Source organism: Saccopteryx bilineata, chromosome 7, assembly GCF_036850765.1.
Source record: "Saccopteryx bilineata isolate mSacBil1 chromosome 7, mSacBil1_pri_phased_curated, whole genome shotgun sequence".
Classification (NCBI taxonomy): domain Eukaryota; kingdom Metazoa; phylum Chordata; class Mammalia; order Chiroptera; family Emballonuridae; genus Saccopteryx; species Saccopteryx bilineata.
This window is the reverse complement of record NC_089496.1, coordinates 34,313,608-34,328,496: the sequence shown is the minus strand read 5'-3', so window position 1 is coordinate 34,328,496 and position 14,889 is coordinate 34,313,608. Positions and strand designations below refer to the sequence as shown.

The 14,889-nt window shown below is 36.5% G+C and overlaps 1 protein-coding gene across 3 annotated transcripts in view; it reads left to right on the top strand.

Annotated features, from left to right (window-relative positions):
- DGKB (diacylglycerol kinase beta) overlaps positions 1-14,889 on the top strand; it is a 647,089-nt gene that overhangs the window by 468,734 nt on the left and 163,466 nt on the right. For all 3 annotated transcript variants that reach the window (XM_066239339.1, XM_066239338.1, XM_066239340.1), the window contains one exon: positions 10,393-10,588. In XM_066239339.1, the coding sequence (XP_066095436.1) occupies positions 10,393-10,588 (196 nt within the window). The remainder of the gene's footprint in view (positions 1-10,392; positions 10,589-14,889) is intronic.

Sequence of the window (14,889 nt, the reverse complement as noted above, 5' to 3'; positions counted from 1 at the left end):
GAAAAAGTGCTTCATAACTGAATTAGATCATACCACCCTGAAAAGAAACATAATCACAAAAATGAAGGATTTGAGTTCAACATAGACTTTCTGCAATTACTGTTAATAAAGATAAAGACATGTGTGTGTATATTCTTTATACATACATAGTGTTATATATTTATATTGTTGTATACCTAAATATATATTTATTTAAAAATACCTAAAGTTCTCTCTCCTTTCCAAAATCTTATTTTTTTAAATTGTTTATATAGTAGATTTTGAGCATTTTTTTAGCCTCAGTATGTTCAAAGAAAATCTGTAGAAAAAGGCAAAAATTCAGAAAAGGTATAGGTATGGCTTCTCATTAAATGTAGGGAAGATACTGACCAGGCGGTGGCGCAGTGGATAGAACCTCGGACTGGGATGCAGAAGACCCAGGTTCAAGACCCCGAGGTCGCCAGCTTGAGCACGGGCTCATCTGGCTTGAGCAAAAAGCCCACCAGCTTGAACCCAAGGTCGCTGGCTCCAGCAAGGGGTTACTCGGTCTGCTGAAGGCCCACGGTCAAGGCACATATGAAAAAGCAATCAACGAACAACTAAGGTGTTGCAATGCACAATGAAAAACTAATGATTGATGCTTCTCATCTCTCTCCGTTCCTGTCTATCTGTCCATGTCTATTCCTCTCTCTGACTCACTCTTTGTCTCTGTAAAAAATAAAAAAAGTTTTAAAAAATGTAGGGAAGATACTTCGAAGCCTCATGTACCTCCGCTTACCTTAACTTACCACTCAAAAAAGACTGAAAAAAAATGATTTAGGAGAAATACTTCATGTTTATGTATAGAGAAACTCAATATTGTCAAGATGTCAGTTCTTCCCCACTTCATCTATATATTTAATACAATCCCAATCAAAGCCCCAGCATTATTTTGTAATATTGAAAACTGATTCTAAAGTTTATATGGAGAATTAAAAGACCCAGAGTAACCAGCAGAATATTGAAAGAGAACAGAACCAGAGGACTGACTCTACTTAACATCAAGACTTACATAAAGTTATAATAATAAAAACAGTGTAATGTTTGTGAAGTAATAGACAAATCAATTGAACACAGTTGAGATCTCAAGAATAGATCCCCATAAATATATTTAACTGATTTTTGACAACAGAGAAAAGGCAATTTAGTGAAGCAAAGAAGGACTTTTTAACAAATGATTCTGAAACAAGGGGACATCCAGAGGCAAAAAGGAGGAAAAGAGAATTTAGACATAGTCCTTCATTCTTAACAAAAATTAACTCAAAATCAATCACAAGACCTAAATGAAAATAGCAAAATTATAAGACTTTTAGAAGATAACAAAGGGAAAAACTTAGATGTCCTTAGATATGGTGATGCCTTTTCATATACACTCTAAAGACATGAAGAAGTGATTGATAAAGGGGACTTTGTTGAAATTTAAAATTCTGCTCTGTGAATGCCCTGTCAAGGGGATGGGGAAATAAGTCAGAGATGGAGAATATACTTACAAATGGCATGTCTGATAAAGTACTCTGATCCAAAATATGCAAAGAACACTTAAAACTCAACAATAACAAAACGAACAACCACACTGAAAAATGGATCAAAGACTTCAATAGACATCTCACGGAAAAAAAAAAATACAGAGGGTAAAGAATTAACACTCCTTTGCCAATTAAAACAACAAAATACCTCTACCACCTATTAGAATACATCATATGCAGGTGAGAATGTAGAGCAACAGGATGTATCATTCATTGCTGGTAGAAAATGCAAAATGGTAGAGCTACATTGTACGACAGTTTGCTACTTTCTTACAAAACTAAATATACCCGTACCATATTATTCATCATTCACACCCCTTAGAGTTGAAAACCAAAAGGAGTTGAAAACTTAGATCTACGCAGAAGCACCTGTACATAGATATGTATAACAGCTTAATTAATAATTGCCAAAACCTGGAAGCAAACAAGAGCTTCTTCAGTGGGCGAATGGATACATACATTCACACAATTAAATATTGTCTGTGTCACAAAATGAAAATGTTCAAGGAAAATAGTTGTATCATATAGAAAAGACATTTGAAAGCAAATCAACGTGGAAAATATTGATATTAAAGTTTAACAATGAAATTAGTGATTAACATAGGAATATAATTGTGCCTTAGTTCTTACAGGAAAACTATCAGGGGTGTTCCTCTCAGAAATCTGAACTAGAACTAACTTATTCTTCTTAGGGTGGTGTTCCCTCTAAGCCTGACTTGCCAGCTCTACATTTACTGTGTTATTCTGAAAACAACTGCAGTAACATTTATTAATCAGAACCAGTGCAGTGCACGCCCCCTTGTATTGTTGCATATCTTGAAATACTGTTATAATTTTATGTATTTATCTCAATTCTAAAATTGTTTGTGTGTGTGTGTGTCTGCAGTTATACAAAACCTGCTTCTCTACTTTTTAATGAATCCAGTCTATCATATTAGCAGAATATGCCTTTCTACCCTCAAGGTTACTTCATAATTAAATATAACAAAAACAGCAATTGAGAAATTTGCTTCTGTTTCCTGTTGCTTCCTGCATGGCCTAAAATTATACCAACTATGGTTTAAAAACATATAACAGAATAAAACTTGAGTACAAGAGTACCCCATGTAATGGGTATGTATATTTTATAAGCTGCTTCTTTAAAATAAATATTGACTGCATGAGCCTTCATTTCACATTGTTCTGTCATAGAGGAAGCTTTTTCTAAAAAGGGTGACTATTTGGAATAACTTCAATATGGTATAACAGTTTATAATAATGTAGCTAAGATTTACCTATAATTAATTATGCTTCATCCTTGGGGCTAATCAAAGTACCTACATCATATGATTTAGTCTTCCTCCAGATCTTATGAATTAAGAGAGATTTTATGTCCCCATTGCAGAATTGAGCAGATGGACATTTTCTTTAATAAGTTAAAAGAACTAAGAATTGCGTTGCTGCCAAAAGGTTTAAATCTCAAGGAAACAAATTGTAAATTTTATACATATACATATGTTATATATGTATATATACAATGACAATATATAGATAATTTAAATGATGAAAGATGAAAAAGTTAAATATTTTAATTTTCAGAATTTTATTTATCTTCTAACTTTGTTACAAAAGACAAGTAAAAGTTTTATTTATTTTTCTGTGAGAGAGAGAGAGAGAAAGAGAGTGATAGGGACAGACAGGAAGGGAGAAAGAGAGATGAAAAGCATCAATTCTTCATTGTGGCACCTTAGTTGTTCATTAATTGCTTCCTCATAAGTGCCTTGACTTGGGGGAGGGGGGCTACAGTGGAGCGAGTGACCGCTTGCTTAACCTAGTGATCTTGGGCTCAAGGCAGTGACCTTTGGGCTCAAGCCAGCAACCATGGGGTTATATCTATGATCTCACGCTCAAGCCTGCAACCCCACGTTCAAGCCTGCGGCCTCAGGGTTCGAACATGAGTCCTCTGTGTCTCAGGTCAACTCACTATCCACTGTGCCACCGCCTGGTCAGGCAGTTTAAAAATATTACATAATATATTAAAAACAAAGTTTGTATTAAACTATTTGGGACATGTGCCTAAGGGTTTCAGGTCAACATTGTCGTTGACACTACCAAGTATATTTTTAATTTGTTCCATGTTCCAGGTAAAGTTCATGAGAGAATAAAGTAGCCCATTCTCAGAAGTATTTCAGTGTTTTGGTTGTCAGCGAGACTAGGAAGATTGCAAACCATGAAGGCCAGGAATTTTCATCCTAAAATACTGAGATTTGTCTTAAAAGATTAAATTCTTCTATAAAACCTTAAATGACCTCAAGAATTAATAAAAAGCAATAAGAGTGTCAAAGACAAAGAAATAAGTTTGCAAGATTCAAAAGATAAGATTCTCATTGCCTGCCTAGTCACCTGGAAAGCACAGAGCTCTTAAAGGTAATCGGGCTGAGTTTCCCAACTTGGTCTGTGCGCACCTGTGTCAAAATCATCCTGATGCTCTTTCTCCATGTGTTAGAGTACCTTCATCTAGTCTTGGCTCTCCCAAAACACTATCTGGGGATGGGGGAATGAAACTTGTGAAAGGACATTCCATTTGTTCTTAAACACTTTGTTGACTTATAAAAAAAAAGCTATACATACTTAATGTATACAACTTATGGATCTGGAAATAAACATATAACTATGAAACCATCAACACACTACATACCATCAACATACCCATCAGCTCGAAAAGTTTCTTCCTGCCGAGGGTGTGTGTGTGTGATAAGAATAGTACTTAAAACGTCTACCTTGTCTTCTAATAATCCCCAGGTAATATATATCTTTTGCAATGAAATTTTAGAAGCAGTAATGCAGGAATACAGTATGGACCTTCACAAAGATGGTAATAGGAAACCAATGATGGACTCATTAAGTACACAACAAAAAACATCACCTTATTTCCAGAAAAGGTCGAGAAACATGGTGAGGGTGAGGCCTGGCATGAACCCTTCTTTGGGATAAATACATCATAGTTTTGATAGTGAAGAGGGTGAAGAAGAAATGTTAAGTAAAAGGGAAGTGAATGATCAAAAGCTGAAAATTCTTTTCCATGTTTATCAGAAGTTATTTTTTTTAAAGCTTAGTTTTTTTTAATTTATTCATTTTAGAGAGGAGAGGGAGAGACAGAGAGAGAGAGAGAGAGAGAGAGAGAGAGAGAGAGAAAAGGCAGAGAGAAAGAAGAGGGGGAGGAGCTGGAAGCATCAACTCCCATATGTGCCTTGACCAGGCAAGCCCAGGGTTTCGAACCGGCGACCTCAGCATTTCCAGGTCGACGCTTTATCCACTGCGCCACCACAAGTCAGTCCGCAGAAGTTATTTTTAATAAAGTAACTTTTGGGAAGAATTCTAAAATTCCAGCAATAATTTCTGGCTTTCACAGAATGTATGAATAAAGAAAAATGTGAAACTAAACTGGTTTTTCTATTAATGCCATGGCTAATGTTTGCTATCTTGAGCCAGCAATATTACTAAAATTACCTAATAGGCATGTCCTGAACCCCTCTATCACACTGTTTTATAGATAAAACTTAAAAAAATGTATTCTGTAAAATATGGAAATTAATCACTGGGAAACGATAGACTTCCTCAGGTTTCATATCAGAAGAGATACATGTACTGTTAAGCCATTTATGTATATGTGTCTTATTTACTTTATAGTTTTGCTACTGTACTTTTTAGCAAAAATATAAATAATTTTGTCTGATAAATTAAGTATGAATTTGCAGACACCCTTGAAAAGCAGAGTTAGATAAATCATTTTGCTCCACGCTATTTTCTACAATGAACAAAGCAGTGTTTTGTTGTTTTATTAAGTAACATATGAATAAATTTTACTTAACCCCAGCATATTAGACTCACTATGAAGAAATACATTTACAGTTTATTGTTAATTTTATCTCATCAAATTTTGTATCCATATTTAAAACTCTCCCATATTCTTCACATGCGTTGAATTTTTCTATCAAAAGACATGTTAACTAAATCTAAAGCATAAATTTACATATAAAAGTTGGTCCTTAACAAGCACTTTGCCAATAGCTCCTATAGTACTATATGTTAATGACCTTTTTCTACATAATGAAAATATTTAGGATTTATTGACTGAGGCTGTTAGCTTTTAAGCTTTTATATTCTTTTCCTCTGCAGCTACCTTTCTAAAACTCATAAATCTTCATAGCGGATGAAAATATTATGTGACACAGTATTATCACTTGTGTATATTTCATAGCTTTGATTCCCACGCACTCCACTGGTGCGCATCGGACAGTTCCTGGTCCCCATCAGACCTAGCGCTGAAATCTTCCAGACAAACCAACATAACGTTAACGCAAACAGAGGAAGGTAGTCTGGGGTCAAGAAGTAGTGGAAACATACCATTAATAAATAGCAATTTATGTAAGTACATTGAACTCGTCTCTAGGAACCTCAGCATTCTCCATCAATCCTTTTTCTTGGGGAGGGGATTCCTTAACAATCGTTTTGTGGGTTTTTTCCCCCACTTTTTGGAAAGCTTCTTGCTCTGTTTTCTTAAAACTACACAAGACTCTGAAGAGTGACAAGACTCTGAAGATGGGGAACATTACTAATGCTATACACTGATATTTTTTAATTGTCCCATGTGGCTCGCCCTCCACCCCACCCCCACACCCCGTTCAGTTTTTTTTTTTTTTTTTCTTTAAGAGTCGATTCACCATGCGCTCTCCTTTTTCGGCAGAGGAACAAAGGAATACTCCTTCGCTCATTCTGAAAGTAACTTGTCACAGTGGGATTCTAAGGCCTACAAATAATTGTCTTAGTGTACTACCTGCTGTGTTCAATATTGAGTGAAAATGGAAGCGGAGCCCCAACTCCTGTTTATTTCGCAATTCTTCTGTTATTTAAATGATTTTAGTCAGTTTGGGGGAAACCAGACCTTTATAAATTAACAGCAGGGAAATACCAAAGGTGTCAGATTGCATATTTATCATCTTTTTCGTGTAACACTTAAATATGTATTAAGAAGTGACTGACATAAATTAGGCAGATTTCAGAAGCCACAGGCCATGGCTTGTAGGGGACCCCCTTCTGCTTGACATTTCATCCTTGTCAAAGATCAAATTATTTTAATTTAGGCTGCAAATTATAAGGAATGAAGACTTCTTTGTGGGAATTCCCTGTGGTAATCTGACTTTTGTTGTTACTGCTGCTTGTCAGTGTGCAAAAGATATAATATGCATGCAAATAAGGTTAAAAAATATGTACTATCTAATTATCCAGCCAGTACATTCCACTTGAAGCCAGTGGGAGGCCTGACACACAGTATGTGTTTGATTCATTGAGGCCTGCAGGGTATTTACACAAGATTACTTTTAATTATGAAATTAATATCTGTTTATCTAGAATATATAGCAGTAAGTGAGTATACACATGAGTAGAATTCTTTAGTAAAAAGAAATCATCTTAATTTAATATATGAAAAGGAAGGGGGAAAAATCACTTGTATCTGGGGGGGGGGGGGGCATCATCCAGTGCTTGGTTTCACCCTCATTGAAACAATTTGAATGAAAACTTGGCACCTTCTATTTTATTCTAGCCTGCCAAGTCGGCTCAAGATGGATGCTTTATTTCACAGGTTTTTATATTTTAGGGTACAAGATGCAGTATTAGGTTCACTATGGTGAGGCCAATGTAGAAAATAAGAAGGATTTTTATCTGTTTGGTTTTTGTTTTGATCATTTTGAGATAGTGTTGTCCCTTCTAGGTACTGACATCATGATTACCATGAGAAAGAAGATGAAGAAGTTACTATCCATGTTTTGTTTTGTTTTTTTCTATAAGACATGACATATAAAATAGTCCCACTGCTGATATCTTCCAAGTAATGAAATTTATGTTCCTAACAAAGTTCTTTGTAAAACAACTTATATATTTATATTTATATATCCCTTCTCATAATGACTCATAACAGGACATGGGTGACCAATAGCTGGAAAATATTTGTAATTACTACTATTTTAGGAAACACAGAACAAATTGAGTGACTCCAAAGATACTAAAGCCTTATCACTCGCCACACGCCCTTCAGTGAAAATGAACAGAAAATTCAAAAAGTCTGAAAAATGACTGTTAGGCAGATAAAATATATTATGCTCACTTTATTAAAGACGGTGCTGCCCACATGGAAGCCTGTCGCCCAGGTGATATTAATGTATGTTGGGGGTGGGCTATGGGCAGGCAGGATCCTTGTAGCCTGGGGCTTGGTTTTAGGACTAAGCCTTTCCCACCCTTTTTGATGTGGGGTGGTACAATCCCATCATGCCTCAGATAAGTGACTTTGTATTAGAGACTTCTCTATTTTGTATATTGGATTAATGGTTTTGATTTCTACACTTTAAAATGGGGGCAGAACAGGAGCTTGCTCTCTCGAGTCCTGAGATTATCATTAGAGGAGAGAGCAGAGAAAGGCCACGTGGAGGAGGCCAGGAGAAGCAGCCAAGATGGCAGAGTGCTGAAGGAAAAGCCAGTTTGTGCAGAGTTTGTGCAGGGAGAAGGAAGGAGATGAGGAGCAGAGGTGAATAAGTCTGGTGAGCTAGAGACCTTTGATTCTAGGAAACTCCGGTAAGTCAGTAGCTTTGTGAGCACTGAATGAGTGGGTTTTGGAGCCCAGTGTGTGTTTTTACTTGCCCGCTGGGTGCAACCTAGGATTAAAGATGATGGCCCACCAGTGTTTGGCTCCGTTGTTTCTTTACCGACTGTCCGAATCCAATGCGAACCTGCATGGGTCAGGCGGCTGTGATGGTGGCCGTGGATACTGGCTTTACAATGACCACTTTTAATATCACAAAGGATAGACTGTTAGCAAATTGTGTGTTTTTCAGACAAACAAAAGAAAAATCGGCCTGGTGAAGGGATTTTTAAAGGCATTTATTTTTTAATTCATTGTTACAGCAGCTATAATGTAGCGATGAGTTAGTGATGACCTTTCCCACACTCAGCCTGCCTGGTCCTCCATGTTCGTTTAGACCAGGGGTCCCCTAACTTTTTACACAGGGCGCCAGTTCACTGTCCCTCAGACCGTTGGAGGGCCAGTCTATAAAAAAACCCAAAACTCTGAACAAATCCCTATGCACACTGCACATATCTTATTTTAAAGTAAAAAAAACAAACAAAAAAACAACAAAAAAATGGGAACAAATACAATATTTAAAATAACAAGTAAATTTAAATCAACAAACTGACCAGTATTTCAGTGGGAACTATGGGCCTGCTTTTGGCTAATGAGATTGTTGGGCAGATAAAATGTATTATGCTCACTTTGTTAAAAGATAACACGAGGAGGCCTTCGCCCAGGTGATATTAATGTGTGTTGGGGTGGGCTAAAGGCAGGCAGAATCCTTGTAGCCTGAGGCTTGGTTTTGGGATTAAGCCTTTCCTATCCTTTTTGATGTGGGGTGGTACAATCCAATCATGCCTCAGAAAGTGACTTTGTATTAGAGACTTCCCTATTTTGTATATTGGATTAAGGGTTTGGATTTCTACACTATAAAATGGGGACGGAGCCAGAGCTTGCGCTCTTGGTTCCTGAGATTATCATTAGAGGAGAGCAGAAAGAGGCCATGTGGCCAGGAGAAGCAGCCAAGATGGTGGAGTGCTGAGTGAGATGCTAGTTTGTACAGAGTTTTTATCTGGGATAAGGAAGGAGATGGGGAACTGAGGAGAATAAGGCTGGTGAGCTAGAAACCTTTGATTCTAGGAAACTCCGGTAAGTCAGTGGCTTTGTGAGCACTAAATGTGAGTGGGTTTTGGAGTCCAGTATATGTTTTTACTTGCCTGCCGGGTGCAAGCTAGGATTAAAGACTATGGCCCACCAGTTTGTGGCTCCATTGTTTCTTTACCGACTGTCCGAATCCAATGCGAACCTGTATGGGCCAGGTGGCCTCTGTGATGGCAGCCCTGTCTTCTGGCTTTACAGAGATGATCAATGTCCGGTTCCATATTTGTCACTGCTAGCTGTAACAAGTGATATGATGCGCTTCCAGAGCCGTGACATGTGCATCCCGCGTCACAGGAAGTAGTACTGTACGTGAGCGAGGCCGCTCTTTGCAGCGCCACCACATCCTGTGCTCCTCTCACTGACCACCAATGAAAGAGGTGCCCCTTCCGGAAGTGTGGGGGGCCTGGTAAATGGCTTCAGGGGGTCACATGCAACCTGCAGGCCATAGTTTGGGGAAACCTGATTTAGACAGCTGTGCCTCTTCTTACCTTGAACGCTGTACTTGGAACTTAATCATCAAGACCAAAAAGCCATCCTTGGCCACTCTAATGTAATTCAGAGCTCTTGCGATTGCTGTTTTGTACTTTTTCCTTTCTTCAGAAGTCCTTAAGCCACTTCTTTCTCTGCCCAAAATTACACATCATGAATTATGAATTCAGTTTTTCCCTCCACCCTGAGCGCCTTGCAGGATTTTCTCAATAAGACGTGATCAGTAAAATTCCCACCCCAAATTTGACCAAACTTTCCGCAATCCACCTCTTTGTAACACATTGGAAATTCATAACTTGTTTTATATGCAGATGCTAACGCCTCTCCCGCCCAAAGATTGTCTGTAAACAAAGAGATGATTATGATTCAATTTGATTGTTTTTAAAGACTTGGAATGATAACCGGTTAATGTTAGTCTGCTTTATATTTTATATTGACATTTAGGGTAACTAAGTGTTCTTGAATAGCTTATTTAGAAATGGCAAGATTGTGGATTTTAAAGTTCTTATAAAAGATAAAAAATGCAAAAGGAGAAATCAAGGAAAGAAAGATAAAATATCTTATTGTTTATGTTCTTTTCTTTTTATGGATCAGTGTGATGGAGTACAGATTGATTTAATAAACATCTCTCTGGAAGGAATTGCTATTTTGAACATCCCAAGCATGCATGGAGGATCCAATCTTTGGGGAGAGTCTAAGAAAAGACGAAGCCATCGCCGGATAGAGAAAAAAGGGTCTGACAAAAGGACCACACTCACAGATGCCAAAGAGTTGAAGTTTGCGAGTCAAGGTAAGGTTTCTACATTGTTTGTTAAATTGCATGTATTCTGTTTTGAAGGCTATTTAACATTAAAAGTTTTCCATTGCACTAGGTTCTTTCCATTGTACTTAGCAGTTGTATTTTTCATATCAGATATGCATGTGTGTATAAATTATAGTAGATTCTACAATCATATATAAACTAGCCATATTATTCATGGATTTTTTTCTTTTTTTTATCCTTTGGCTATAGTATATCTTCCTACAGAAAACAAATACATGGTGATATTTAGTGGATGATAATATAGTGTGTGTGTGTGTATATATATATATATTGTATGTTAAATTCTAGATTGCGATTGTCTTGTTCAGGATATTTGAGTTGCTCTAATAAGGGCTTAGTTCAGGCTTTTCTAAGGTTGTATGGCAAGATTTTTTATTTTGGCTTTCCTTAGGCTGTGACATTGAAGTATTTTTTTAAGATTTTATTTATTGATTTTACAGAGAGAGGAGAGAAGGGCGGAGAAAGAGAAGTATCAACTCATAGTTGCTTTAGTTTAGTTGTAAATTTTTTTAAATTTATTTATTGATTTTTAGAGCAAGAAGAGATAGAGAGAGAGAAAGATGGGGGAGAGCAGGAACCATCAACTCATAGTAGTTGCTTCCTGTATGTGCTTTGACTAGGCAAGCTCAGGGTTTCAAACTGGTGACTTCAGCGTTCCAGGTCGATACTTTATCCATTGCGCCACCACAGGTCAGGCAGTTTAGTTGTAAATTGATTGCTTGTCATATGTGCCTTGATCAGGCAAGCCCAGGGTTTTGAATTGGTGGCCTCAATGTTCCAGGTTGACGCTCTGTCCAATGTGCCACCACAGGCCAGGCAATACTGAAGCAACATTTATTAAGTTATTGTTCTAAGTACCATATGTAATATCATATTTAAATATTACACTATACATTTTAGTTATCAGATGCTATTGTTCCAGAAATTTAATAACAACAATTAGGAAATCGGGGAAATGAAGGGCTAAGGACTAAGTAGGATAGAATCGTTGTGGATCAGAATTTTTAACTCCATTGTAATAGAATTTTTTTTTTTTTTTTCATTTTTCTGAAGCTGGAAACAGGGAGAGACAGTCAGACAGACTCCCGCATGCGCCCAACCGGGATCCACCCGGCACGCCCACCAGGGGCGACGCTCTGCCCACCAGGGGGCGATGCTCTGCCCATCCTGGGCGTCACCATGTTGCGACCAGAGCCACTCTAGCGCCTGGGGCAGAGGCCAAGGAGCCATCCCCAGCGCCCGGGCCATCTTTGCTCCAATGGAGCCTTGGCTACGGGAGGGGAAGAGAGAGACAGAGAGGAAAGTGCAGCGGAGAGGTGGAGAAGCAAATGGGCACTTCTCCTGTGTGCCCTGGCCGGGAATCGAACCCAGGTCCTCCGCACGCTAGGCCGACGCTCTACCGCTGAGCCATCCGGCCAGGGCTGTAATAGAATTTATATTGGGAGATGACAACCAGCTCCTGTTGATAGTTTTTATTACAAAGATATCAAATTGGCAGTATTCAAATAATTAATTGAACATGCCCAAAGAATTTATGTATATTATTTATAGTGTTTCTTTACCTCGCAGAATCTACACTGATGACATTCAGATATCTAAGAAAATATTGTTTCAGTTCAATGTAAAGATAAAATGTGAAGTTTTTATGGCTTTATTATGGACTCAATAAAATAATGAGTATAATTTTTAATAAGTAGAATGTGAACACAGTTGGTAGGCTCGATGGTAATAGGAAATAGCTGTATATTTTGGTGTCTTCAGGTGTCTGATTCAAGTCTCAGTAGCAGGCCATGACTTCGTTATGTGGAATTTGGTGACTAGGAGGATGACAGAGATTAATGGAGAATGTATTAGGTATCCTCTTGAAAAAAGTGCTATGATAACCTGCCAATGACAGAAGTTTTTTGCTGTCCCTTAAATGTGTAGGTAATCCTAAAGAGGTAAACCTTGAAGCGTAGTATAATTTATTTATTTATTTTCATTTTTAAACTATAGTTTACATTCAATATTATTTTGTATTAGTTTCAGGTATATAGTCTAGTGCTTAGACAATCATATACTTTATAAAATGTTCCCCCTGATATTTCCAGTATCCACTCGGCACCGTATACAGTTTTTTTTTTGTTTTGTTTTGTTTTTTTTTTGTCATTAAAAAATTTTTATTTTAACCGTATACAGTTTTTACGGTATTATTAACTCTCTTCTCTATGCTGTAGTTGACATCTTCATGACTATTTTATAACGACCAACCTGTATTTCTCAATCCCTTTAACCCTCTTCCTCTCTGAAACCACCAGCCCACTCTCTATAAGTCTGTTTTAGTTTTGATTGTTCCTATATTTTGCTCTTTAGATTTCACATGTAAGAGAATTCATATGGTATTGTCTTTTTCTCTAACTGACTCATTTCAAAAATAGGGTAATTTAATACCAAACAAGTTTATACTGAATTGATTAATATACTTTATAATCAGAATAAATATAACTGTATGAAATTATGGCAAAAATTGTTTTTTTTAAACTGCATAAAGAAAATGAGTATGAAAATTTTAAAATGAAGGGAACTGGGTATAATCATTACCTAAGAGTTGTTAATATTGAATTTATATTTAAATGTAAAATTAGTAAATTTCTAAGAAAATAAATGAAAAGTTTCTAAATATTAAAAGTACTTCAAGAACTTTATAAAGCTCTGTTTTCTCCCTAGGAAAGTAATGAGTACTTCTATATTACATAGTAATATAGTCCCTTTAATTAAAAAAAAACATTTTATATGTTATATATGTAATAATTTCTAGGATTATTTTCTCTTTGGTTACTACTTACCAATATTTAACATTCCTTTGCATATAAATATTACAGTTTTGTATCCATATCTGAATAGATTCTCATTGCTCAACTGCCAATCACGTTCACCCACTGAGCTGTTCAAGTTCCTAAGACCCATAGTTTTGCTTTACCAAGGCAAGTGTGTGCACACCCCTCTGGAGCTACTGCAGATATACCATTTACTTGCCTCACTCTTCCCCTCTGTATGCTGTTCCCAAGAGTACACATTTGGGATAAAGCACTGTCAAATCAGCCAGAATTATTCTCATAGACTATCAAAGCTCAGAACTGTAGGTAGAGGTGTCTTCTTCCATTCTGTCTTCTTGCTGTCTACTGTAGAACTATTAGATTCTCATTTTTAAACTTGGAAAAGATACCTACCTATGGTGGTGCAGTGGATAAAGCATTGACCTGGAATGCTGAAGTCTCTGGTTCAAAACCCTGGGCTTGCCTGGTCAAGGCACATGAGAGTTGATGCTTCCTGCTCCTCCCTCCTTCACCCCCCTCCCTGCTCTCTGTCTCTCTTACTTTCTCTCTCCTCACTAAAATAAATAAATAAAAATTAAAAATTAAATTTGGGAAAGAAAAAAATGAAAACCTATAGATTCTGTGCCTTAGAAATACTTATTCTCAGTACAAAGATGGAAAAGAACAATAGAAATTAGTTTTTGAAGGTTGTTGTCTGAGCAATAACAGAAGCAAGTTTATAACTGATTAAGCTAAATTTTTTATTCCCTATCTTACCCAGCTATGCTTATAGTTTGGGTATAGTTTTGTTTCAAAATAAGTATAATTTCATTGATAAAAGATGACCTTATCAGCTGAATATAAAAGGTAGACTATTAATAAGTTTTTCCTTTTAATTAATTAAGAAAATATTTTTATTTTCATATATTTTGCAACAGAATGGTGAAAAGTATCTCCAAACTTTCAAAGTTCAATTTAAAATTGATTTTGTTAATTATTAATATCATACTTGATAAAGAAAAGTGAAATCTACTGCTTAAAATATCTGTATGTATTCTTTTCCTAAGTGGTAAATATTTCTATCATTTGATTTTGTTTTCAATTTAACAAAAACAACAATGCTATTAATGTGAGAATCAATCAGCATTTAAAATCTAAATATATTTCCAATTTTACACCAAATGATTGCAAGTATTGCCTTTCAATGAAATGTAGAAAATATAGTTCTGCTTCAATATGTTTCTTTAACCTACATTCAAATTAATAGCTTTTAAAAATTGTGTAGTGTGACTTTCTTTCTTATTCAGGAGCACTTTCTCAGAATATTAACTATTTTTTTCTCATATGACCCCGTAAAACACTTGAAGTTTAAACTAAATTTTTTTACTATATTGGAATGGAGTCTTGTTAGAAAGCTTTAGTTGATGGGGATGGTGAGTGGGGGTATCATGTGTAACTAGATTTCTGAATTAA